This window comes from Penicillium samsonianum (assembly GCF_028829775.1).
Source record: "Penicillium samsonianum strain IBT 33392 chromosome Unknown utg000006l_segment0_segment0, whole genome shotgun sequence".
Lineage (NCBI taxonomy): Eukaryota > Fungi > Ascomycota > Eurotiomycetes > Eurotiales > Aspergillaceae > Penicillium > Penicillium samsonianum.
The window spans coordinates 1,868,045-1,893,434 of NW_026643264.1; the positions used below are offsets into that span (position 1 = coordinate 1,868,045).

Sequence of the window (25,390 nt, forward strand, 5' to 3'; positions counted from 1 at the left end):
GATGTCTGCCACTACCGGCGTGGGCGGCTGAGTGCGAAGACAGTCCAGGATATCATGATGTTCCGGTGTAGAACCCAGTTCGACATTGAAATGGAAGAACTACCCGATGAGGATACGTCCTTAGATTCTATGCAAGAAGCAGATGAACAGAGAGAGGCTGAGCTTACATCTGACATACCTGAACCAATCAGCGATGGCGAGGATTCCGAGTATAATGATCCTGTCGGACTGATCGAGCACGAGTTTGCAATGGCGAGTCAGCTTCCTGTCCTTCATAGTGCTGAGTGCGCGGAAAAACGACAGAGAAGTGAGCTAGTCGACAGCGAAGATGAGAGCAGTCCTCATCTCCCTCTTTATGGAGATGAGGGTGGCACTCAAAGGCGCCCTGGGTTAAGAGAAGCCAGGAAGCGTGGCAAACCTAGTGATGATCAATTTGTATCGTATTAGTGTGAATATATGTCTATAATAAATGCCTATTAATGTTCATGATAAATGCCTGTTAAACCTACTGTATGCCAATGTCACTGCTGTCTACATGTAATCAAATTACTTAGAAATACAGAGCTAAAATGCACAAATAATGCAAGTCACGAGGTCAAGGAATTCTGCTTACTAAAAAGGCCCATGGGCGATGTCGCAGTCTAGTCCACTGACTGTACGCTGGGAAATCGCATGGGTAGCGGACAGGTATCCTAATACAGACTAGTGCTCCTTAGGTGGGGCCGGCGAGATAAAGAGAGAGAGAGAGAGAGAGAGAAGAGTTAAAACTGATTTCGAATATCACTGTACTGCGACAGTATGATACAATACCGCGGTGCCGGTAATACTTTGATCCGCTTAGTCCCAAAAATGGCGACTAGCTCTCGGTTCGGAAATACGGCTTTTCCGAACAAAAAATAACTGCGTGAGTATTCCCACAGCGATTCAGGGTCCTTTCTATCATCTTTCAGGTTTACGCAGTGACTACCGAATCTTTCTATATCCATCAAAAACCCAAAAACCCGAGACCTATCTAAATCATTCGTGTCTTTTGACTGTACCAGCTGGTCTGCCAGACCAGGATCCTAACCAATATCCTGGCAACATGCTGTGCTCGGCCTAATATGGCATAGCGTGGTCGCGTGACAGACGATTAAAGAGGGGGCTTATTCCCTGTTGTCGCGTTCTCTTAAACTTTCCTTAACTTCCATAGAAGACCTTACTTTCTGGAAACCCTTTTCGTTCCTACAGGCAGGCATAGACTTTCGAAGTGTGGTAAGTCACTCGAAGTTTGCGAGATGTGATGCAGTGTGGTTCACTTTAATAACGTTTGAAGGGAACTTGATTCACGGGTCTACGTTCGTGATGTCGGCCGAAGCACGCAGTCCGTATATGGTGATGCATGATCGGTGGAAGGCGTTTCAGGACGAATCGTCGGGGACAATCCGTCAGTTCCAGCATTTGGAACGTACTGGAACGCATCGGGGGTATCAGCGTGACACATATATGTCTTTGTTAAAGCGGCATAAGGACATCTTAGAAGAGCAGCGCAGTATGTCTTTCTAATTTGGGTCAAACGCACACTAATTTTTGTAGATTACGTGACTAGCGTTAAGGAGTCCGGCAGTGACGCGTGTGATTTGTTTAAGTCGGTTGTTGGGGGGTACACTGTGGACGATCAATATCGTTTGTTGACATTGTCGATCGAAAATGCTGAAAGCAACATAAGGCTGTGGAGTGATTAAAGTGTTGATCTTTGGTATAGTATGGTTTTGTATTTGTTTACTGGGCTTTTTTGAATAGGTGGCTTCGGTCCGCTTCTAGCATCCTTTCCCCGTCGTCTTCTTGTCATTGCAATGCTACAGCAAGTTCTAGTCTATAATATTCTATCTTACAGGAATGAGTTCAGTAACACTGGGAATAATTGCTACTGCTTTATATTTACTTTCTGTTTCAGCGAAATCGATATGGGTATCATCGTATGATTTGGCACATCGTTTTCGATAACTCACGGGCATGTTTATTCATACGTGTGGAGAGCTAAATCTTATTTTGAATGTTAAGTTACTCTAGTACTTAAAGAACACAAAGGACTGTCGAATTCATTTAAATTGAAGAATGGAGCAAATACTCCTCTATACCCCTCAACGGTTCCTGGTGACGGTTTCCCTCTGTATGAGGCGGAGTGTGACTCGTTTCACTCGTTGAAGCAGATTTCTTCCTCTTCTTCGCCTCTCGAGCGGCTTCTTTTTCTTCACGCTTCCTTTTTGCGACTGCAATGTCCTCAAAAGTCATGATCTTAGTCTTCCCGACCACCGTCGACTTTGTACGCTAGCGACTTTTCTTCTCGTTATTCTGCTGAAACAAGTCTTGAGTCTGCCGCAGAAGTAGTGAACGCTCCGCGAATGCTCTTTCCGTCGCATTTAGTATCTTCTGTAGTCAAAGCTTACACCCTTCGTCCAGTGGATGTGTATCCTGCTCAACTTTGCTACGTAGCATGGCTAGCTTGTGGGGACTGACTGGTGTGTCAGGGAGGTCATTTGCAATATCCGAGAGAGTATCACAGGTCTGTAATTGTTCAGCCTCGGCGGGACGTTTTTGGATATCTCTCAGGACCCTCTCGGGATTAAAGGGCCTCAGACCGGTTTTGGACCATCCTGAGAGTGTATTTCGGGTGGTAAATGCCTGACAGCGAGCACGGCTGTACAGACACGTAAAATGCTGCTTCCCAATAGTGTTAGACCCGCACCGCTCCAACGACTCAGCCCGTTCCCGGTACGAAGTTTTCAGTGATGAGAGAACGCCAACATCGCAGGGCTGAAGTTTGTGTGACGTATGAGACGGCAATCGACCATTTGGGAAAACCTGACTTGACCTAACAACACCACCGCATCTTATGAGGGAAATTATTTCGAGACTGTTGGAATAGATACTGAAGATTCCGTCCGTTTTATCAGAATTTTTAATTTCTCCGTGGTTTATATAATATACTGCATTGAAGTTGGCCATTTTTCGACGACATGGCCCAAATGGCTTACTTAATATGGAGCCCGATTTTTGTCCTCAAAACTAAGCCCCTTTCGAATTAAATCCTCAAAACTAAACCCTTTCTGAAAATCAAACCCACCCTAAGCCTATTTGGGGCTGATGTCTCCTTCCCTATGTGATAGATCTAAAGACAAAACCGACAGGCATCTCGTATCCCCTATTCTGTCTATTTTGTGACGCCATACTCCCCTCCGTTGTTCATTTGTATATTGCACAAGCTCTACGTACATAACTCTTTATAGAACAACCACCCTCTCATCCCCCCAAGCCCAAAAGAGGCCGACCTCGAAAATACGCGTCTACTGAAGAAAGGAAGTTGTAAAAAATAGCCCAGCAGAGGAACCAGCGCCAGTCTACTCGCGCTGCAAAACGCGCTCAGCAATTCGATCAATATTATACCACAGCGGGGTCTCTGTCCACTGATAATAATGGACCTCCGCCAACCTACTTTCCTCCAGAAGAACTCTGCTTCGCCACCGAGGTTGAGCAACTTCTACCAGCCCTTAGCCCTGAGCTTGGGCCCTGGGAACCATCTACTCCAGAAGTTCCGCCTATGAATAATAACCTGCCGTTGGAATCCATGCCTGATCTGGACAATGTGCCTGCCCCAGACACCCCGCCAGAAAATGAACGAAATGATCCCAGTCAAGACACCCCTAGACTAGAGACGAGTGAAAGTTCCATCTTGGCGGCTGACACATTTATAGATGCAGCTCGCTATCGACCGGAGTCCTCTGCAACTAACGCGGTAGATGGCATCCATGACCTCGCCCGGGTTCTTACTGATCAACTCCAACAACACCATGGCTGTTGCCGCCAGTGCCACGAACAGCAGGAGCGTGAACATGAAATAAAGCATGCAGAGCATTCAGGCTTAGGGGAGTACATGGACCAGATTCAGTCAGATGGGGGATACCCAGACGTTCTTAGCGTGGCGACCATGGCTAAACGCGAGGACAACCTAGCAGGGCAGACCAGTGCCCAGAGAAAGCGTGAGATCTATACTGGAATCAATTCAGCCGCGCCTAACGCTGGTCCCGTCCACCTCTGCCTTGCTGCCGACCATGAGCCGGAACTCCCGACCGCGATAACTTTTGATGTCGATAGTATCGTGGGATTTGCGCACAGCCTAGCAGTGGCCAAGCTCGGAGTACGGTGGAACTCGACTCAGATGGCCATCTCTGATCTTCGTTCGGGTCTGCACCTTGATCCTCTTCCGATCCAATACATTGGAAGCAATGGTCGCGCTCATCACGTCCGACGGCCGGTGCATATGATCCCACATTATACATTTGGGCGGCTAGTCGGATTTGAGGATATCTCTCTTTACTTCCTATTCCCGCGGCTATACCGGGAGGAGCAGCAATCCAGTCGCCTCCGTGATGATGACTTTCGGATTTGGATAGACCAGATACTCCTCCCTGCAATCTATCCCATGGAGGTGGGTAAACCGAGCCTGGGTTGAATTAGGGTCTGGGAGTTAACTATGGGAGAACAAAAGTGGGTCAGGGCCCAGTTTAGTTAATTTTCAAACCCCCAGTTTATTTAGCAGTTGGCATCGGATCATACTCATATTTTTAGAAATTGTATTCCCAAAGGTAAAGTTTATATGGTTTTAATTTAGAGTCGATTTGATTAGAGTCGATTTGACCAGTACTAGTAGAGGTTTGGGCGATTGAAATTCGGGAGTTTTTTTGGTGAGGGCCCAGATATAGATATGCGACCGCAGTTAACCACCCATAATATCAACATTAGGGTTAACAAGTTGATCAGTCCAAAGTTCAGTTAGACGAATACGGGGCTAAGATGAAAGTCAGGGGTAATAAGAAGTCCCAGCCGTCGTCGATTTCAATTTTAGAAAAATCCAACCCCAGTTTGTTATACAATTTGAATATTTGTCGTATACATTCACATATATATATTGCCACATCAGTATAGAGAACGAACTTTTCACCAAACCCGCAGAATACCCCATTATTATTTGCAAACGTTATCAGATCGGTGTTCGGCCCAGTGAGATTAGTGCTCATATCTATCCCATGGGGGAGGGGGGACTGACGGTGAGTCGGATTAGGGTTTTTGCATTTTTGTATGGGAGAAAAGAAGTGGGCCCACGGCCAGTCGAGTTAATTTTCACACGGCCAGTCGATTTAGCAATTGGCGCTGGATCATGCTTAGATTTTCAGGAGTTATATTCCCAGTATTAGATTTTGAATAGGCCCAATTTGGAGTTAATTTGACCCGTATTGATAGAAGCTTTTACGATTGAAATCGGGGTTTTTTTTGGTGAGGGCCCAGATGTGGAGATGCGACCGTAGTAAACCACCCAAAACATCAACATTGGGGTTAACAAGTTGATCAGTCCAAAGTTCAATTAGATAAATACGGGGTTAAGAAGAAATTTAGGGGTATTTAGAAGTCCCAGCTATCGTCCAGTTCAATTTTGGAAAAATTCCACCACTTCATCCACCCTAGTTTGTTATACAATTTAGATATTTGTCGTATATATTTATATACATATATCCACACAGCAATATGGAGAACCAGATTTTTATCAAACCGTAGGAATTTCCCATGATTATTTGCAAACAGTGCAAGATCGGAGTCCGACCAAGTGAAGTCAGTCGTCACATCCAGAGAGCCCAACACCGACTGGGATTACCCACCGGAAGGCAGTTACAGCACGCCATCCAGCAGTGGAACAGAGTGCAGGAGTGTGAACGTTGGGAAGTACCCACCGCCGTCCACGATCCCATTCCCGGATTGCCAGTTCACAATGATGGATTATTGTGCACCCGTACATCCGAATGCGGGTATGTGGTCCGGAGCGTTGACGTTATAAAGCGCCATTGGCGTGAGAAGAACGACTGGAAGCCCAGTGGCAGCAAAGGTCGTCCCCGGCCAATCCTTCCTGACTGATTCGCGAAACACGTGCTATCTGGATCCGGCGAAGGACTGGTTGATAACTCGGGTCGGCCGCCTTTTCCGCACCTTCTGGTCCCAGAACGTCGAGGGCCGTTGGGTCGTATCGGCCGACGCGGCCCAGCAGTATGAGAATGCCGTCCAGCGGTTTCTTCGAGTAGTAATGGTCCCATTTTTCTCGGTTCAGAGCAGCAAGGTCGCCGTGACGAGTTTATTGGTCTACGGTGGCGGAGTACCACGTTGATTCTTCTTTCACGACGGACAGATGCTGTTTATTATAAGCTACTATAAGTCGCGGCATCAGAACAATGCCTCTCGATGGCCTGTCCGACTCCTGTTGCCCGAGGTCGCGCAGCTTATAACGCAATATCTTGTCATCGTGACCCCCTATACTCTATGCTTAACTTGTGCGAGGTGCTCACACCAGTTCTTCGCCCGGATTGGCCCGTTGTGCGTGCTCCCGCGTCTCTGTATGGGTGGCTTGTTCGCTATACCCCATCTCGCCAAGTTCCATTGCCTCCAGATCGATCAAATGGTCAATATCCACATGAAAACTGCCCAAAGTTGTAAGCACGCAAGTAATCCCGTGCGCTTTACCCCATCTGCTGGCGACATCATGGAAATTTTCATTGGAAAGTTCAAGCACTAACCGACCGGCAAATATTGTGACCTTCCAGGGTGCTTTGAGTTGTACGCCATGATTCAGGGCAAATTTCGCTCTTGGTCTTAAACTGGGCTTTTGATATGTTATAGATAATTATTGACTGTATATATGTAACCTTTTGATGGGAATGGTGGTTCATTTGGTTTTGCTTGAGGTTCTTTCATTGTCCTGCGCCTCGAGTTGCTGTTTAACAGTCCCCCATTTGGAAGTAACAATTGGCATTAATTGAGGCTCAACCACTCAAGCCAAGAAGCGCAATGATTGAATCGGTTCAGCTATAGTGTTCTTGAAGGAAGATCTTATTGTGTCCTTTTCAACATATTCAATAGTTCTGTCACTCCACGCGTTCTCTTCGATCCAATGGATGAAGCGAAAAATGTCTTGATCACAGAAAAGGGATCTAGGGATCCACGGCCTTGGTTGTAGGGAGAACCTGCTTATGGACCGAGACTAGCCATTTGAAGACCGGCTTCTATGGATGCTGTTGCTGATTCTTCGAAGTCGAGCGGAAAAAGCAACTGACCACTGACAATTTTACCAATATGCGTCCGTCCAATCCGCTGGCAATCTTTCCTAATCTGTGACATTAGAATCTCAAGGAATTTGAGCGGGCTCTGACTGAAGCCTGCCTTCGCTCCCGGGAAACCTCGTTTGATGAATCCATCCGCAGCGACAACAAGACCGGGCGGCGTTTTCACAGATGCCACCCCCAAAAATTCACAAAGGTCCTTGTACTCGGAATATGATTCAAGATACAGCTGCCCAGAAAATAGGTTGAGCAGCATACGGAATATATCAGGTATTTCGGTTTTGACAACATCGTCGGGGACCGTGTGTAGCCTAAGTCTATCCAAAGAGGGAAATCCTCGGCTTTGGCGTGGGGCATACAAATGAAGAGTGACGACACGTGATTCTCGTATCTTGGACATCAAACCATTGGCCTCGTAAGGGCTAATGATCATCATGCGCAACGGAGGTGTTCCGTCATCGACAACATGGTTTCGACTTGTCAGGACCCATCTGACAGGACGTTGGAAAGCATCAGCAACAAAGTGTGAGCCCGGGGGAGTCTTGATGGTCCTAACAAAGTCGTTGGAAGCCAGTAGACTGGATGGGAATTGAGATACGTCCAGAAAGCAGGCGGCGGAGGTATTGCGCAGCGTGAGGTATGCTGGCTCATAGGCCTCGGAAGACCTCACAAGAATGCCTGTAGTGACAAATGAAGATATGTGTGGATGGATATGGTGCGTTTCGGGTGTAGCACTTGGAGGCCTCTGAACCTGGCGCTCACTTTCAACCTCTGGTGCGAGCTCGCGCTCCTGTTCCTCTTGAAGGGAGGACGAAGTGTCGAGACCTTCAAACTTGCGGCAGCGCTTCCAAATCAAATTCAGATTCGGGCTAGTATCTGAAGGACAGTTAAATAACGGCCGCGCTTGATGACCAGGTCGGTATCGCTGTTCAAGAGTTTGGCATTTGGGCTCGAGAAATTCCTGGGCTTGTCTCGGCGTCAGATCAAGACAATCATTTTGGCGGTAAGCTTGCCACAATTCCCGTTGGCGCTCGAATCGTGTACCCTGGACCGCCCAAAGGGGAATACTGTGTCGGCTGTCAATCCACGTCTCGGAAATGGCCCAGAGAAGCACGTCCGCGACAGTGATCTGAGAATTCTTGTCCTTGCCACTCAAGGCCAGGATATTGGACCTGACCTCCTCTGTGACGCAAAAGACGACAGACTGTCCGTTGCCCAATTTCCTCATTCTCATGCACGCTGGAGCATAGTCAGTCTTGGCCTTTGCCTGATATGAAGAATCCAAATTTCGTACCTTGAACCAATTTGTCCTTCGTGATACCCGGACCCAGCGTGACCGCCGCACGATAATTAGACGGGAGCTTCAAATCGATTCCTCTGGTATGTGCTTCGTCCAGGAAAACAAAGCATGCTTCCATCTGTCTTGCAAACGGTGAAGTTTGCAATAGTTCAACACGTCCAGTTCGATCCAGGACGGAGATGTCGTCTTTGTCGTTTACAAATACCACCGCTTGGACTGGTCCTTCGTTTGGGAGCAGTTTTAGCCAGTGCGCTGCCAAGTCATGATTACTGAGCTCCAGAATCTGTGCGCCCACATCAAGAATCACCTGAGCCGGTGGATTCAGATCCAATACCAGGTCCAATATGATCTCGGCATCTGACTTGCATGGCTGGACTTGCTGTGGAATGCAGGCCACGGAATTTTCTGGCCGCAACAAATATTCCAGCACCAACGCATTCGTGTGGTTTTGCTCCGGCAGGTCGAGTTGCGAGACGCTCAGTGGTAGGGTTTCTCGTGAATCATTCGTCCCACTAAACCCTACTGTAGGATGTGTTTTGATCTCCCCGATATCCCAGCCCGACGCAGACAACTTGTCAGGAAACTCCTTCATTTCTTTCGGGAATACGACGTGTGTCAAGAAGTAGTCTACAGTAGCTTTGGAGAACCGCAGAGCGGGGAACACATGATCGGTACAATGAGACCGGTCATCCAGATTCACTCCCACAAGCTGCTGGTAGGTGGGTGGAAGCCTAGAAGCATCGTTCGTCCACTCTTGATAATCTGCACTCGCTTGGTCTGACCCGACCAGATGATTGAAGGCGAGAAATATATCGTCGTCGCCAAGTCCGGCATAGTAGTAATTCAGACATGTCAACAGAATCACGACATCGGGATGGCTGAATTCTGACCGAAGGGAAAGGCTATCATTGGCTCGATACGGCACACAAAGTCTTGTCGGTGGATTTCGGCTCCTATCAGGCCCATAGTTGACGCGCCATCGTTTTTGACCCAAGCAAAAGGCTAGAACGCCCCCAGCGAGCAGACCCCGTATCAACAGGAGGGATGCCCGTGTGCTATCTCCCCAAAATCCTGCGGAATCCTCGCACTCCACCGCCGCGATTTCCTCCACCAGAGGCTCAGATTTCATAATGTAGGTGTAGACGGCATCTCGAATGGGCCGAGCCTGCCTCGAGATTGACAGAGACCCAATACCATTCTCACATATGTGCCTTCCGACGTATTGAACCAAAGCTTTCTCAGCATCCTGTTTGAGCAAACGTATCCGTGGAAAACCGCCATGCGGCTGCTCGCTCACTTCAATGGAGTCGGGGAATTCGGATTGGACGCGACCAGCATAATCTCGAACCAGTTGTAACAGCTCTTGTACCACAATCCACCGTCGTGGGCTGAGTTCGACGGGGCGTTGAGATCCCATGGTATAGATCAATTCAAATTTGACGCTAAAGTTTTCATCACTTTCGTCCACAATGTCCCGGGAGTTGTGTTGGAAGAACTGCAACGTGCGAAGTAGAGAACGGCCCACGGCGCATTTCCCAGCAATAAAACACTCAAGGCTCATCAGTTTCAAAGATAGGATATGCTCGGGTTGGACGAGCAAGACACCGCCCTGCGACATACACTCTAAACACATGCGTTCAATCTCCTCTGCTTCGGCTTCTCCAAATTTCAGAGAGCGTGCAATGGGCATGTGATACACACGCCGACCCAAGAGACCACCCAACTTCGTGACCAGCATTTGAAACATTTGTCGTGATTGCGGCTTGGCCACAAGAACGCGAACCAGGCAAACTCCATTCGCAAGATCTGCTACCACCATAGGAACAATAACTGAAGATTTCCCCTCGCCCATATTCAATTGCATGACGGCATTCTTTCCCGGGACAAAGTGCCTCATTGTCGCCGCAATTTCCTCCTGAATGCCTCTTATCAGGACCCCGTTCTCTATCTCAAGCAGAAGAGTCTCTGGGAACCGGATTGGCTGCCAGTTCGTATGTCCTGAATTTTCGAGTTCTTTCAGGAGTTCGTCCGGGTGCTTGAGAAGGCGAGCTAGTCGTTTCGCTCGCTGCAATTTAGTGATTGAGCACCCGTAAGCAATGAAACATTTTTTCCAATCTAGGTCTAGTGGACCCCATCGATGGCGCGACAGTTGCTCCAAAAAAAGGACTGGTGACAGCCTTGGGTACTGCTGCAGTTCCAGGGCTACTGCGATTACCTTTGCCCTGAAAGGATGGATCGTCCCTGACCAGGTGGTCTTCTCACGAGGACAGAGCTCAGACACAAGTGATCGATACACCCTGTCGACATATTCTTGACACGATGCAAGATAGTCCAAAATATTTGTCTCCAGCTCTCCTTGAGCCATATTGATGTGCTTTTCTTGTCTGCCATCTTTCAACGAAGCAACACTGCTTTGTAACTGTTCGACATAGTTTTTCTCGTACTTGGATTTGGCTTGTATACCCAAAGAGTTTAGCAACGCCACCAATGTGGAAGCTGGAGGTTGTCCTGTCGACGATGTAGAGACAAGGTTCCTTAATTGCGGTTCTTCAATGTCGATGATTGGCTGCGGGCCGAGTAGGTCATCAAAGAGCACAAAGCCACGTTTTTTCGGTGCACTTTGAGGTGGAGGTGGTAGCTGGTAGGGCTGAATCTCGACCTCTTCGATCAGTTGATGGCAAGTGACATTCGCAATGTCGGTAATGTATCGCTTCAGATCTCGATTGTCGAACCAGATACTGAACAATTTTGAAACTTTCATCATCATCTCCTGTGCATCAAAGTAGTCATTCACTGTTGGATTTAATAGTGAGGACGGTGATCGGGTGGGCCACTCGCGTTCAAAATGTAGCAACAAACTTTTCTTAATGGCTTCCCGATTTTGATTCCGGAGTCTATCCCTGCGCGACATGAGTTTTTGAAATGTCTCATTCGCTTCGGGCGCAAGTTTTGACTCTGGAGTGACTTTACGCTGTTCCGACTCGATTTGACAGCGGATTGAAGTTTTAATCATCTCAGCTCCCTCTTTTGGCAAAAACAACGCACTGGATGGCAGATGGATTGAAGCCAGGTCACGAATCACAAAAAGTGAAACAATGGTCTCAAGGGCAATCATATTAGCTTCATTGGAGAAAGCAAGGGCTGCAAGCCAGATCATGAGCTGGAATTTGCCGAGGCGGCGGGTTTGTGAGCACGCGAGGTGGTGTATGCTGCACCAATTACTGACAAGAAACTCTCTTGACTCTAGTATCCACTCAGCATCGTACCTCAACCTTTTCGTGTCTAATGGAGTATGAGAGCCACGAACCCCGGTGGGTAAAGAGAGGAATTGCCAAAGATGCGAGGTCAACTGTTCGGATTGAAGTTTGCGGACAGAAGGGATCCCTTTGTAAAGCATCTTGCAAACGGCAAAGCTTCGAGACGCTGCGCAAGATATCCGATTCTTGTCGAGACTGTTGTACATGCTGTCGTGCTTCTGCGTATGATCGTCGGCGCCGAATCCTGGGGCGCGGAATGAAGATGTGCGGATTCGCTCCCGCAAAAACAGTGCTTGCTCCACATGTGGAAGTGACGGGTGATTAAGCTCTGTCCCGAGTTGGAAAATGCTCATGCGACGGTTTTGGTCCAGTATATCTGCGACTTCCTCGCGAAAGCCATGGTGCTGAGAGAGGCAGCCTAGACCTTGCCGCCAGTGGATGCTCTGCATCACTTGCTCATTATCAGGATAGAATCTTCTGGCAGGAGTGAGAGATGCGATGCTCTTGAGGAGTTCAATGTGTTCTGTCTGCAGGCGATCAAAAGACCTCAGGGACGCGGACCGAAGTATAGACAGAGCCTGCTCGGTACCGGTCTTCTTGGTGAGTGGATCTGGCAGGCAGAAAGACGTAAGAGCATGCAAGTACGTGAGATATAGCTTGCTCTGTAGGCTTCCATTGTCCAAAAGCCGTCCGAGCTGGCGATCGATGGGATACGCATGGATGGTGGTCGCAGGTTGCCAACCGATCTCGACACGAACGTGGTTGCCATCTCTGGCCCAAGATAAAGCTCCTTCAGGTATGAGGACCACTTGGTCGTAAGAGTCACGGTTAGTGAGCAGAAGCGTGTTGCGTAGCCCAATCAATGAGTCAAATACTTGGTTACTATCGACTGACAGGCCAGGATATTGTCGAGATTGGATTGCAGAAGACTGTGACTTGAGGATAAATTCCAATCGAAGGCGCGGTAGCTCAACATGTAGACTCGAAGAGGCCTCGTGGAAAATACAATGCACCTTCAAAGCCTTTTCAATCGGCTGAAAAACATTGGATATTACTTGGGCCGTTTGGCACATGGTGCTGACCAAAGTTGTTCCGTTCCTCTTGAGGCTCCAGGAAGCTTTACAAGAGCTCCTGTGGAGCTGCCAGTTTTGACTGGATGACAGCCATGGCGCTTCCAAGGGTCGGAATTCCACCAGGTCCCCTGAGACCGAATACCAGTGCGCATAGCCTTCCACAAACTCATCTGGAAAAACTCCAGCAAAAAGTCTAGACGGAACCAGCTGCCAGACTTGCTCCCCACCCTTCACCGCTTTGACTGACATGTCGGAATCAGTGGACTCTGGCACGGTCTCTTTTCCGAGGTGTACCGTGTAGCCCGAATACTGCTTTTGACACGAAAATTGCATCCCCGGTGTGTTGCTGGGCATTACGTCCAATTGAGATTTCCCGAATAAGCTGCGATACGTTGGATGAGATTCATACTCAGAAGGCAAACGTGCAAGCGGGAGGCCATCCACAAGGAGCTCTCCAGTCAAGAGGTTGTAGTGCTACAACATGTCTTCGCTAGACCCGGACTGGCCGGCAAACCGAGTAAACAACCAATATGTCACGTCGTTTGACACCCTGGACCACTTAGAGGTCTTGTCATAGGCTGCCCAGGCTGCGTCGATGGCCAGGTCTAGTCCTGGGTTCTTGCATTCAACGATACGCTCTGCGAGAATAACATGGCTGCGATAACACAGAACTTGCCACCGATGGTACAGAATTTGAAGCAATGAACCTGATTCTGTTGTTAGAGAGTTCCTCCCGTTCCCAATGACTGAACAGCACTGCAGAAAGATCGAAACATCCGCCGAGATGGCGAACATAGGGGCAATGGTTTCTGCATTGAATGTCTCTGTGCAGACCAAAGCGATATGAACGCTCTTTGCAATTAAATTGGTTTTCTGTGTATCATCAATAGTCTCACTAGCTTTCGTTCTGACAAGATTGAGCCAGTGGAAAGCAGATCGGCGGAGGTTGTTTAGACACTGAAGGCACATCGCACAGACTTTCTGAGAAGGAGACAAAGACAAAATCCTCAAAACCAGCCGAATGAGACTATTGATCCCATTTATGGTCTCCCAATTTTGCTGGATCCTCTCCATTGTCTCTTCAATTCGCGAGAGTACCTCGACTGTGAATACCTCGTCGCACAAAATCGCATGTCCTTGTCTCAATGTCGTGCCTGTTTTGGATGGGCCCGCTTGATTGATTATCTGGAGCACAAAGATTGTGGTTTCGATTTTTTTCATGTCCACCGATGGCATCGACAGTTCCAGCAGGATATTTTGCCATTGGATCTCCAGTCCAAGGGGCATGGTTGCAAGGGCCTTGTATTCTTCCAGTGACATGTCAGCAGGGGCATCGCACTGTGTCGCAATGACAGTATTTGGTGACGGGCCATGTGGATTCATGGCAGGTCGAAACAGAAATTGCTGCAGCGCTGAACGGTGTGCCGGGAACCTATAGGTGCAGGAAGTCTCTGTTTGATGAGTCCAGTCAAAGCCGCTCACAAAACATCCGAGAACATTGTCAAAGTATTGGAAGTGAAGTCCATTGTTGAGGCAGACATCATTTTCGGTCACATTGAGAATTAACCTGTCGCGTCGATGAGTTCTCTCGTGAGGTTTATTCTGAGAAAGAAGACTAATCCGCTGGTTACGCCCGTGGTTGCTGAAGAACGGAGACAGACCTCGATATGTGTGTGGACGATGCTCTGCTCTGGGCCGTTCTTCCACCGCGTACTTCATATTCAAACACCGATGCAGGAAAAACAGCGTGGTGTCACGCCAGCTTCCAAAGGGCTCGGGTACTCGAAGTTCGAAGACAGTGGCTTTGGCCCTTGAGCGATTGGTCGGCAGAGGCCACTCATGTATGCTGATTTCAATCGACTCGGCCTGCCTTTGATAACGTTCTCGAGGGCAATCGCTGCTGTGGACTCTATCCCGAAGCCCAAGTCTCTTATCCACAATAATTTCGACATATTCACATGGTGTCTTAGAAGATAATGCCATCAATTCCCGGTAACGTTGCTGCTTTTCCCGAAGCTCGACCTTTTTCTTCGTCCTCTCCTGAGTGGCATTTTCTTCGATGGCTGCAAGCAATTGCTGATGTTTGTGAGACTGCTCGAAGTATCGAACAGCGAAGCAGGAGGAAGTCCCGAATTCCTGGAAAATGTTCGGGCCATGGTAGCGAAGGCGAGCCTGACGTCGACTCAGATACTTTTCAGCACACGCCAGCCTCTCCATGTGCGATCGAAAAGGCAGCAAAAGTGATTGAAAGCAGTCAACTGGTATGCATGTGTCATAGTCTCTCAAGGTCTCATGTAGGTGAATCGCGGATTTGTCGCAGGCAATCCAGAACTCTAAGAGCGTAAGAAGCATGACTGATGTAGCTTCGGGGTTGTCTGAATACGACGAAGACGCTTTCTCGAAGTATCGAGTCATCAAAGCACCGAGTTGACCACAGGCTGCCTCCTCGCCCTGGTGAATTTCCAGCCATGCATTGAGATCCGAAGCAACCCAATCCTCAAAGGCAGCAAGGTTGTACGCTTGGTAATCAGAATCGTGTGAATCGAGGTGATTTGGAAGCTCTGTTCGTTGGTATTTGATCAACTTCGATTGCGGCTGGAAACTTTCTCTGCACGGGCGTTTGTTGCTTCGATTTTCTATGCTCTCGATGTAGCGGTCAAGGCAGGGGAGCGCACATTGAATATCTTGACGGAAATTTAAATCACGCAGCAGTGGCATGTCAACACTGTGGCTATTTTTGCTCCTAATATGCGTCCACTGGCCTTGAACTGCGCTGCTTGTACGACTCAAGATTTCCTGAACTGAGGTGAACCAGGCAGGCACAACTGCCAAGTCAAGCTTAAGCAGTCTGCGAACGATCTTGGCATTCATAAGAAAGAGACTCTCGGAGGGTATTGCAATTGAAGCCCTGTCAACTATCGAGGTCATGAAGAAGACCATGAATTGTTTGTACAGATCGTCCAAGCTCCCTTCTGTAGACAGTCTGCGAAATACTAGCTGCAGTGTCACGCGCACCAGGAGCCATAATGCAGATCGGCGCCACGGCGATTGGCAATCACGCCACATTACTTCCTCGCGAGTGTTCTTCTGAATCTGTACAGACGCGATGTCGGTGCATCGAGGACGAAGAGTCGACATGAGAAGCTCTGTCACCATTTTGGGATGCGTTGTGTCCCTGGTCTCATCGTGCTCCTGTCCAGCCTTCTTGACTCTTGGCTTGGTTCCAGCAACGGGCTGGTGACTCATTCTGGAAATCGTTTGCGCCATGAACGCTCGGAATCCGGGTTCCTCGAAAGTTGCCCTATTCATAACCATAGTCGGACCCGGGAAATCACGGCGCAGCCGTCCCACTGTTGTTGTAACGGCTTCATTGCGAGCTGACAACTCAAAAGATTCGATGTGTATCGCATCGTTATGCCAGTATAGGAAGATTCCTGCGTTTTGCTCGCGAACGTGAATTGGGAGGAATCCGCCTACGGCCTGGTTAGAAATGAGCACAATAATTTGCGTGCAATGCTTACCCCGAATAGGTAGCTCTGCCAGACTCATCTCGAGCTGCTTTTCATCAACGTCCCCATGAGGGCTGTATGCCTTTCTTAGGCGAGAAACCATCTCGGTGGCCTTACGTACGATAGTAGTATCTGCGGTCGGAACGTAATCGCTGAACCTGCGGAGAGCATCAACGACGCTCTCGAGGAGACGATGTTCTTGTTGCACATTGTAATCTTCTGCCTGGGGAACTTCTGGTGGGAGAAATATGTGGCGGAACAGGTACAATGTCTCCTCTAACGTCATTGACTTGGATGCAACAGAATCTTCCATGACGAAAAGTTTGACAGAGGGACGAATGTAGTGGGAGTTTGATTTGGATTGCAGGGAACCAGTTTTGGGTCCAATTTTTGCTTAGTTGGGTTGCGAGGAGACTTCAGAGAGTGGCTAATGAACTTAGGAACGTCTTTAAATCAACAGGCTGGACCCCTTTATACAAACAGTATAACCTTAGACTTCCACAGAACAAGGTCTTTGCATGATGCTGTCTATCACAATCTGCACGAGCAGAAGATTGAAACACATACAATGTGAGGGGCGCTTATCGTTCCGTCTCAGCTCTCCTATAGGTGGAATTCATCACTCTGATAGAAGGGGCAAGCAAACCCCCTATGGAGACTTCCTTGACTCACTGCTATTATATCGACTATTGTCGATCTATGATAAAAAAATGTGATCATCCCCACAGTTTTCATTATGTGTAAATTCAGCTTCAATTCAACGCTCATATGGCATTGGAAGTGTTCCATAAGGCTTCTACCACAAGTTTCTCAAACTATGATCAGTCCATGAAGGCCCGCTTAAAATAGTGACTCCACGGCCCTTGAATTAAAAAAAAATCCTATCATTGCTTCCTGGTTTGATCAAAAAGGAGCGAGACACAGCATGGGCAGGGCACATATTGCCACACAACCTTGGGTTTTCCACCGCAAGATATGACCCAATGAGATTCCCTTACATGATAATTTTCTTGCATCACGGGCCTCCTGCGTAGTGGATAATGAGCCTCCCGCATTAACAATAAATCAATCTCCACTTTTGAATAATCGAGCAGTCACCCACAAGCGCACCATAAGGTGCGAACTCACCAAGTTGTAGTACAATAGCTGATTGAATGTTTTTCCTAGATATTAGAGGGACTCGAACAGTGGTAAAATTGATCATGTGGTAGAGTACTAATAATTGCTTCCGTTTCAGAGACTTACGCACGCTTGTTTATGTCGAGACCAGGGGCCATGGAGGTTACAAATGCTATACGTTAAATTGCTATTATTATGTCATGATAATTGATAATTGAATGCCAAGCGCATATCAAGAAATCATAAAGAGGCTACCCAAATGAGTCGACAGGAGAAAGAGGAAATCAATAGGGGGCGAAAGCCAAGATGCAGGCTAACAGGTCTCACGCTAGCATAGGAAGATAGGGTTGGAAGTGGAACTATAGATCTGAAGATCAAGCATGGGACAGTTTGGGAAGGAGGACTAGTTACACGGCATATGAATTCGAGAGTGAGCGAGTATAGTATTCAGCAAAGATGAGCATTACTCATATTCAAAGAGTTTGATCTTTCAAAAGCTCTTGAAACTCCCGCAGCGATGATAAATACTGCTCTGTCTGCCTCTCCTCCTGCCAAACCCGCAGTCCTGTTCTTTTCTCCAAATAGCCCGGCCATTCCTTCGGAAAATACCCTCTAATTTCCAGTTTTTGTAAATTTGAAAATTTTCCCAGCGTTCGCGCAAAATCAGCATCCACAGCTGGACCCCAGTGGTTGACAGTCGGTTCTGAATCAAGATATAACACCATTTCTTCGAGACATTCTGCTTCTGTGAACAGTTTTTCGAGAAGCTCGCGCCATCGCGGGCCATTGGGAGGATTGTTTGTTAGGAAATCTGGGTGAGGCCCCGGATTGTATACAGCATGAACAGAGATCCAAAGTCTGCGTAGGTTCCGAATGTTTGACGGCTTAATCATATTAAGCCAGTCTATACCAGTGTCGGGGTTGTGAATTTGGGACATGTTTTCGATATAGAATTCCGCTGGATTTTTCGAAAGGGTTGTTTGAGGATCGGTAATGTGGATTCCTGATTCAGACATGACGGATACAGTTAATCGAATGAAATGACGTTATGTCTGTGTAATAAGTGACGTGTGGGGAGTTTGGACTTTTGGAAAAGATTCTCATACAATGTTGAATTCTCGAAGCTTGACCATATTACGAACGCTCGAACAGCTTATCTATATATACTGAAATACGTATTCTCAACCTGACGATTCCAGTTTGAAACAACATGGATACTTACTTGTACACTTTACGTTGCAAGCCATATATGCAGGCTCGTATGCAAGTGTCCCAAATGTTCTCCGTATTTAATTTTCAAGTGTTTTGAAAGGTTTTCTTTGTAGATGCATGAATCTGCAATAAGGGCTTTCTGACTCATGGCACATGGTCTGGTCTGCCTCCCGCATGGCCTAGTCTGCCTCCCGCATAGCCTATTCTGCCTCCCGCATAGCCTATTCTGCCTCCCGCATAGCCTATTCTGCCTCCTGCATAGCCTAGTCTGCCTCCCGCATGGTCCAGTCCGTCTCCTGCATCATCTGGTCTGCCTCCCGCATGCCTCCCGCATGATGGTTATCGACCCTTTCTCTTAGTCCGTCATGGACTTCGACTCGTGCGTTGGCCGAGTAAAAAGTACCCCTCTCAAATCCACTACGTACAGCCTTCCGCGTGCCGCCGCTCTGATCTCAAGTTACGCGTGGCTTATTTTACTATCCAAAACTATGGAATAAAAACGACCTTTGTGTCAGCACGCACTTTTCCATTTTCGCGTTTTCATGTTCTTTGGATTATTTCTTTCGAAGACAGCATATTGCGATAATCCGATCACAATGGATCCTCGCGAAGCCAGATCGACCGGGTATAGCACCTTTTCACCAACACTTGAAATCAAACCCAAAACCGTCGGTCGCCCGAGGTTCGACCCGTATCACAAGGTTCTCAGCAGGTTTTATGAACCACTGGTGCTGTTGCGATTGCTTGGACAGAGCCGTGGGAATCACCAGCCGAAACCGCACGATGTAAATGCAGGCCAAGCTGTGCGTCGGGATTTCTTGCGGAATCTTTCCTAAATTTTTGACTTTGAAAAAGGCGGAGATACCTGCACCGCGATTGGACTTGCAGACCTCGGCGCATGCTATCGGTTATATGTCGCTTCAAATAAAGGACAAGCTAAGATAGCTGAGTTTCTTAAGGCTCTTCTTGGGCTACTGCACGATTTAAATGAGGTGCCAGGATCGGAGCTACCTCAAAGGGAAGCAGAGTTTGTGAAGTTTTATGTTGATTTTGCGGAAAAGCGCGTCAGAAAGGAAAAAAACTGCTTATTCAGGGCCGTGGATGCTTGTAGCCGAAAGCTTTCACATTCAGCTACCATTGAAGGTGTGCACCGCCAGTAAGGTGTTATAAAATTGCCGATGCTAATGCCTTGGTAGCCGAAAGACTACGCAAGTGGTTAAGATCGCTCCTGAGCCATGATGATAATCTCACACTTTGCACGTTTGCATACGAAACCAGGCATTCTCCATTTCTCCCATCGTTGCGGTCTATACGGCAAGAAAACTTGCTCAGCCCAGACATAGAATGCGATCCTCTTGGGCTTGTAGGACATTACATCGGACGGCTAGCACATCATATCCGAGCATCAAAGGAGCTTGTTAAAGCTGTCACTGATATGAGCCAAATACTAGAAAGTTGCGAAGTTTCCTCTGTGGATCACATAGCACCGGTGCCACCTCCCGCACCCGACAGACATACGAATCTTGACGGAATTCTCAACCGTATGTTAGGGAAGGGACACGACGAGCGACTCGACATTGAACATGGACTGTCAAAAATCAACGCTGCGAATCGACTCTTCGATAGATTTCCGGGCGAATATCGGAATCTAAAGCCACGAATCCATGCAGAGGTCCAAATACTTGATCATTTTCATCGATATCAAATACAATTCACCGAAAATGATCGCTTTGTCGCTTGCAGTAAGGCGGCCTGTCTATGTTGCGAAATGTATTTCAAACACCACCCAGCACGAATGATTGTCCCTGAATCGCATCGAAATGTGTGGACAAACTGGGGACCGCCTCTGGTAGAGAACTTCTCGAAGTCCCACGGGGCAGGAAGGCAGCAGTTACATATACTGAACAAAGTGATTCACGAGGTTCGCAATCTTGTCATCAGTCAAGCCCTTGGACAATCCTCGGTTGGTCAGAGACGTCCTGATACAAAAACAGAAATTACAGATCTCCACTCCCTCGGCTACACCCCAGCACCTATCAACGTTTCGGAAAAGAGTTCAATGGTTATGAGCGAAGATACCCCCATTGAAAAACAGAATCAACAATCAAAAAATCAAGCCAGAGGACCATCGATTAGCCCTGGATTATTGACTCATAACAACGAAGAATCGGATGGTGAGGGCGGAGGCGTTTTCATTCAGGCCTGGATGCATTGAGGGCAACTACAACATTGCTCGTTTAAAGCGGATGGTGTCTTTGGCTTATACTGTTTTGACTACATATTTTGTACTGCTCTCTTTTTTAAGCACGATGAATCTTAAATTGGAAAACAAAGCTTAAGTGTTATTTATCTCTGCACTACCCCTTGCACGTCCTCTCCCGGTGCCTCCAGAGATTTTATCGTTGCGTGTACAAGACGAGCCACATTTGTCGCAAGTAAACTTTTCTATCATCTCCAGATATTCTCTAGCCCATGGCTTATGATGAGTTACGACATGTCGGCGCATATCCGTTTGTTCAGCTGTACGATAATCACAAAAAGCTTGTGGACATTTGACAGGTTTGACGTGTATCCGAGCGTGTTTCCTGGAAAATATTAGATACTGCATTGTGTTCGTTATAGAAACAAAAGGTACCTTAAAAGATGTTTCTTATCTTCATCTGTTTTCCATTCACAATTCAAATACCGACAACGATACACTCCATCAGAGAACAATGTCATATGGTCTAGTGAAGGCATCTCTGCTTCTTCAAATTTGACCACATTTCGAGGCGCTGAGGCTAGCGGCTCTTACACGCTTTCCTCTGGAGCTCTGCCTTGGCTAGAATCCTCAGTCGATGCCATTCTTTCAGAATTTTCTTGAAAACCCTCTCCTCCATCAAGGAATGCATCTGGTTCAAGTCTCTATAGAGATGAATGATCCATGTAGTTCTCTGTAGACTCTGGGGGATTCAAGATAGCTGCATCCGTGAAGCCGGAAGTGCCATTCATCGGTTGAAAGACTTCGAATGAGGTGTCTGCAGGGGGTGAGGCACCACCTGTCGCGCTGGGAGCCATGGGGGGATCAATTGTTCCATGTTCGGGAAGATAAACGATTTGTTCAGTCAACAGGTCAAGAAAAAAGTTTGGGTCTCCACCTTCATCTTCATCGTCCGCACCATGGCCAGAGAATGTTTTGTCCATGGCTAATGGTAGGGACGCATAAAAAACCTGCGCAACGTAAGATTAGAAGGCTTTATACTGAAGAAAGTCGCGAGTATTGGCTTTCTGGCTGATTAATCCCTGCGCGGATTGCTTGCATGACTTCGAAAACTCATTTTTCTTTTTTGGAGTAGCCCGTACGAGCCGTAAAAATCTACTGGTTAACCGCCCAGAGCCCAAATCACTCTTCAAGAGTAACCACTGGAGTTGATCCACATGTTTGCCATTCTTTCACCGCTCTTTCTCATGCATTTTTTTCAGTCTCGAGCATCAAGATAAGCCTCCACTCTGTGGAATCCTGTTGATTGGTTGGATAATTGGAGCCACGAATGGATGGCGCCTATTGCAAATTGACTCGAGTGAATTATGTTCCTCTCGCTATTTGTCGAAGCCTTTGGGGCGCACAATGAATTGTTGGACTGACAAAGTACGTGAGACGTATCGATTTCTGAATATCCCGGTGGGAAAAAATTCATAGTAGCCGCTATGTAGATCCCTCTTTTTTATCTGTGACTTTGAGAAAGGAGGCGATACTTCTACCGCTATCGGGCTCGAAGAGACTGGGACTTGGTCCAGATTCTGGGTTGCTTCAAACAAAACAACAGCTCAGATTGCCGATTTCTTGCAGCATATTCTAGAAAGGCTTCATAGTATCTATCATTTCGCAGAAAAGAATTTGACTCCAAAGAAGAATTCTTTTGTGAAATTGTGTGTTGACTTTGCAACGAAACGCATTTACTAGGAAATGAAGTGCTTATCGACAGCCGTTAAGACTTGTCTTAAAATTATTTTACATTCGAGTTCATACGAAGGTATTTACGCTCACTATTTATTCCTTGCTTGCCGTACAGTTTCTGATCCTACGTAGACAAAGGACTCAGCGAGTGGTTAAAGTCGCTTTTATGCCATGATGAAAATCTCACACTTTGTTTGTTTACCTACGAAAGCCAGCACTCGGAGTTTGTTTCCCGGCTGCAAGTCTTTTCCGCAGAACAAGAAAGCATGTCAGGCATAGAAAGGGAACCTGGACATTTTGCGTCTGTGAGGCATTTCCTTGGTCGACTAGCTCACCACGTTAGGGCGTCTGAAGAGCTAGTCGAAGCCGCCATAGACGTGAGCCACATGGTCCAAACCTTCGACGTTTGCGTCGTCAACTACACAACACCGGTACCTACTCCAGAACCTGACGGACACACCAACCTTCATGATATTCTCAATCGCATGTTACCAAAAGCTTCGAATGAAAATCTCAACATCAAACGCGCACTTTCCGATTTCAACGCTGTGAAAGGGATTTTCTGAAATTTTCCGAAGAAATATCAGCGTATAAGTCCGCAGGTCCATGCGGAGGTTCAGACTCTCGAGTACTTTTACTGAAACCGTTTGACGTTTGCAGAAACTGACCGCTATGTTGCTTGCAGCAAGCCAGCCTGTTTGTGTTGTGAGATGTATTTTCAGTACCACCCTGCTCGAATGGATGTTCCCGAGTCACATCAGAATGTGTGGACAAATTGGGGGCCACCTCTGGTACAGAATTTCTCAAAATCTCATCCGGCAGGCGGGCTGCGACTAGATCTACTAAATAAAATGATCCAAGAAGTTCGTTCACTTGTCATCAATCAAGTACTTCCACAATTTGCGCTTGTTCATGGACATCCTGACTCTGTGACAGGAATTACGGAGATACATTTATTCCTCGACAACTCAGCTCCCGTCATTGTCAGACACCAAAATCCACTTGTTGCATGCCATCCAGTCTCCCGCGATGATATGATCGCCAAGTTCACAAACGCTTCGGCGGAAGGATAGATTGAAATTGAGACCTCGAGAAATGCCGGCGAAGAATGCGACTTAGAGAGTGGAGGGGCTTAGAGAGCGGAGGGGTTGCACTATATGCTTGAAAATTTTGCGAACTACCGATACTGGTAATGTTGATAAAATCATCAATGCTACAAGACTTCTTGAAGTTTTAGAGGACTGAGACTTAAGTACTCATGGTACGTCAGAGCGTGGACAAGTTAGATAAGAGAGTCTATTCGTCACTGCTATCCTGCATATGTTCCATCTTCCTTGCATGTTTTGTAAGATTGTCTTTCCGCGTGAAGGAAGAGTCACATTGGGCACAAGGAAATCGTGCAATCTCCCCCAAATGTTTTTTGGCCCATGGCCTATGGTGGGCTACGACATGCCGACGCATATCCGTTTGTTCTGCTGCGCGATGTAAACAAACCTTACTTGGACATTTCACAGGTTTGACATGTCGCCGAATGTGTCTTCTGTTCGAAATTAGCTAACGCACCAAAGTCATTCTAGACGATTTTCAATACCTCAAACCATATTTTTGATCCCACACCTTCGTTGATTTGCAATCCTGATATATACAACGATACAACCCGTCTGAAGTATCCGTGATATGGTCTAGTGAAGGCATTTCTGCTTCTTCAAACTTGTCCATACATTGAGATGCTGCAGCCAACGATGCTGAGCCACCTTCGTCTTGTGGCTCTTCCGGGTTTCCGGTCCCAGTAGATGCCAGACTCTGCGTATGACCTTGGAATAGATTGATTCCACTAGGAAGCAAGTCCGATGCAGCACTCTACAGAGGCCAATCTTCGGTATGGTTCTCAGTGGGAAGCAAGTGATCCAAGAAAGCAGTATCCATCAAGTCGAAGTTATCGTTTCCCCGTTGATAGGCATATAATGTTGTGTTGGAAGGAAGTGCGGCACCTCCCTCTGCGTCGAAGCTCATTGGAAGATCAGTTGATTCAGATTGGTCAAAATGACGGGTTTGATCGGTCCGAAAGTCGAGAGCAAAATTCGAAATCCACCCCTCGTCATCTTCATCCTGGCCAGGAAGACTGACTTCCATATTCATTGATAGAATCGCGGATGGAGACTGCAGAGTAAGGTACGGTAGGACTGTCGGATTTATAAGGGACACGAGGACGCTTTGCTTGGCAAGTAATGCCAGCATGGATCGCTTTCGTGACCTATCAATCAATCAATCAAAGTTCAATTAACCTGTTGCAGTCTAACTAGTTGCGTATGACTATGCAGGCGCTTCATCCAACTGAAGCAAGAACTCGAGTCCAAGCGCCGAGTTGGGATCACCAAGTATAGTGCATCCCAAGAGTATACAGATGCTGATCGTAAAGAGTGTGGAATCAGCCCATTCCTGTAACCCGTAAACCCACAAACCTATAAACCCATAAATCCATACATAAGAAATAAACATATAATGACTGCCATGGAGTGCACCCTCCATCTTCCACCTCTCACTTCTCACTTCTCACTCTCCCTTTCCATCCTCTGCAACATCCCCCTGCCTCAGTTTCAATTGATGGTGTCGTTCTCCTGGCCAGTTGTTGATTGGCATGTTTGTCGACTTTGGCTGAGTTTCTCGTTCCACAGCATCATCTATCGTCATTGGCTAGTACCCATCGTCTTCCACACCTAGGTCCATTGCCGCGAGGCCTGTCGGTTCGTCGTCGTCGTCCTCGGGTGTCACATACTGGAACTGTTGGAGGAGACCTGTTCGGTGCATGAAGTTGACCACGTAGCGGATGGCCTGCGGGTT

The 25,390-nt window shown here is 47.4% G+C and overlaps 8 protein-coding genes across 8 annotated transcripts; 3 read left to right on the forward strand and 5 right to left on the reverse strand.

Moving 5' to 3' along the window:
* Positions 1–1,344: 1,344 nt before the first annotated feature.
* On the forward strand, positions 1,345–1,724 carry N7471_010735 (uncharacterized protein; the record flags this gene model as incomplete). Its single annotated transcript, XM_057283454.1, has 2 exons — positions 1,345–1,531; positions 1,576–1,724. 2 exons carry the CDS (start codon positions 1,345–1,347, stop codon positions 1,722–1,724), a joined length of 336 nt encoding a protein of 111 aa, XP_057132433.1.
* A 1,883-nt stretch (positions 1,725–3,607) lies between these two features.
* N7471_010736 (uncharacterized protein) lies at positions 3,608–4,304 on the forward strand (the record flags this gene model as incomplete). Its single annotated transcript, XM_057283455.1, has 2 exons — positions 3,608–4,223; positions 4,264–4,304. 2 exons carry the CDS (start codon positions 3,608–3,610, stop codon positions 4,302–4,304), a joined length of 657 nt encoding a protein of 218 aa, XP_057132434.1.
* Positions 4,305–7,050: 2,746 nt separating this feature from the next.
* N7471_010737 (DUF3638 and DUF3645 domain-containing protein) lies at positions 7,051–13,126 on the reverse strand (the record flags this gene model as incomplete). Its single annotated transcript, XM_057283456.1, has 2 exons — positions 7,051–8,381; positions 8,437–13,126. 2 exons carry the CDS (start codon positions 13,124–13,126, stop codon positions 7,051–7,053), a joined length of 6,021 nt encoding a protein of 2,006 aa, XP_057132435.1.
* A 120-nt stretch (positions 13,127–13,246) lies between these two features.
* N7471_010738 (uncharacterized protein) lies at positions 13,247–16,594 on the reverse strand (the record flags this gene model as incomplete). Its single annotated transcript, XM_057283457.1, has 1 exon — positions 13,247–16,594. The coding sequence occupies one exon, from the start codon at positions 16,592–16,594 to the stop codon at positions 13,247–13,249; it is 3,348 nt and encodes a 1,115-aa protein (XP_057132436.1).
* Positions 16,595–17,873: 1,279 nt separating this feature from the next.
* On the reverse strand, positions 17,874–18,416 carry N7471_010739 (uncharacterized protein; the record flags this gene model as incomplete). Its single annotated transcript, XM_057283458.1, has 1 exon — positions 17,874–18,416. The coding sequence occupies one exon, from the start codon at positions 18,414–18,416 to the stop codon at positions 17,874–17,876; it is 543 nt and encodes a 180-aa protein (XP_057132437.1).
* Positions 18,417–20,380: 1,964 nt separating this feature from the next.
* Positions 20,381–20,827, forward strand: N7471_010740 (uncharacterized protein; the record flags this gene model as incomplete). The annotated part of the gene is made up of 1 exon (XM_057283459.1): positions 20,381–20,827. One exon carries the CDS (start codon positions 20,381–20,383, stop codon positions 20,825–20,827), a length of 447 nt encoding a protein of 148 aa, XP_057132438.1.
* Positions 20,828–21,516: 689 nt separating this feature from the next.
* Positions 21,517–21,795, reverse strand: N7471_010741 (uncharacterized protein; the record flags this gene model as incomplete). The annotated part of the gene is made up of 1 exon (XM_057283460.1): positions 21,517–21,795. One exon carries the CDS (start codon positions 21,793–21,795, stop codon positions 21,517–21,519), a length of 279 nt encoding a protein of 92 aa, XP_057132439.1.
* Positions 21,796–24,409: 2,614 nt separating this feature from the next.
* N7471_010742 (uncharacterized protein) lies at positions 24,410–24,682 on the reverse strand (the record flags this gene model as incomplete). The annotated part of the gene is made up of 1 exon (XM_057283461.1): positions 24,410–24,682. The coding sequence occupies one exon, from the start codon at positions 24,680–24,682 to the stop codon at positions 24,410–24,412; it is 273 nt and encodes a 90-aa protein (XP_057132440.1).
* Between the last annotated feature and the right edge of the window lie 708 nt (positions 24,683–25,390).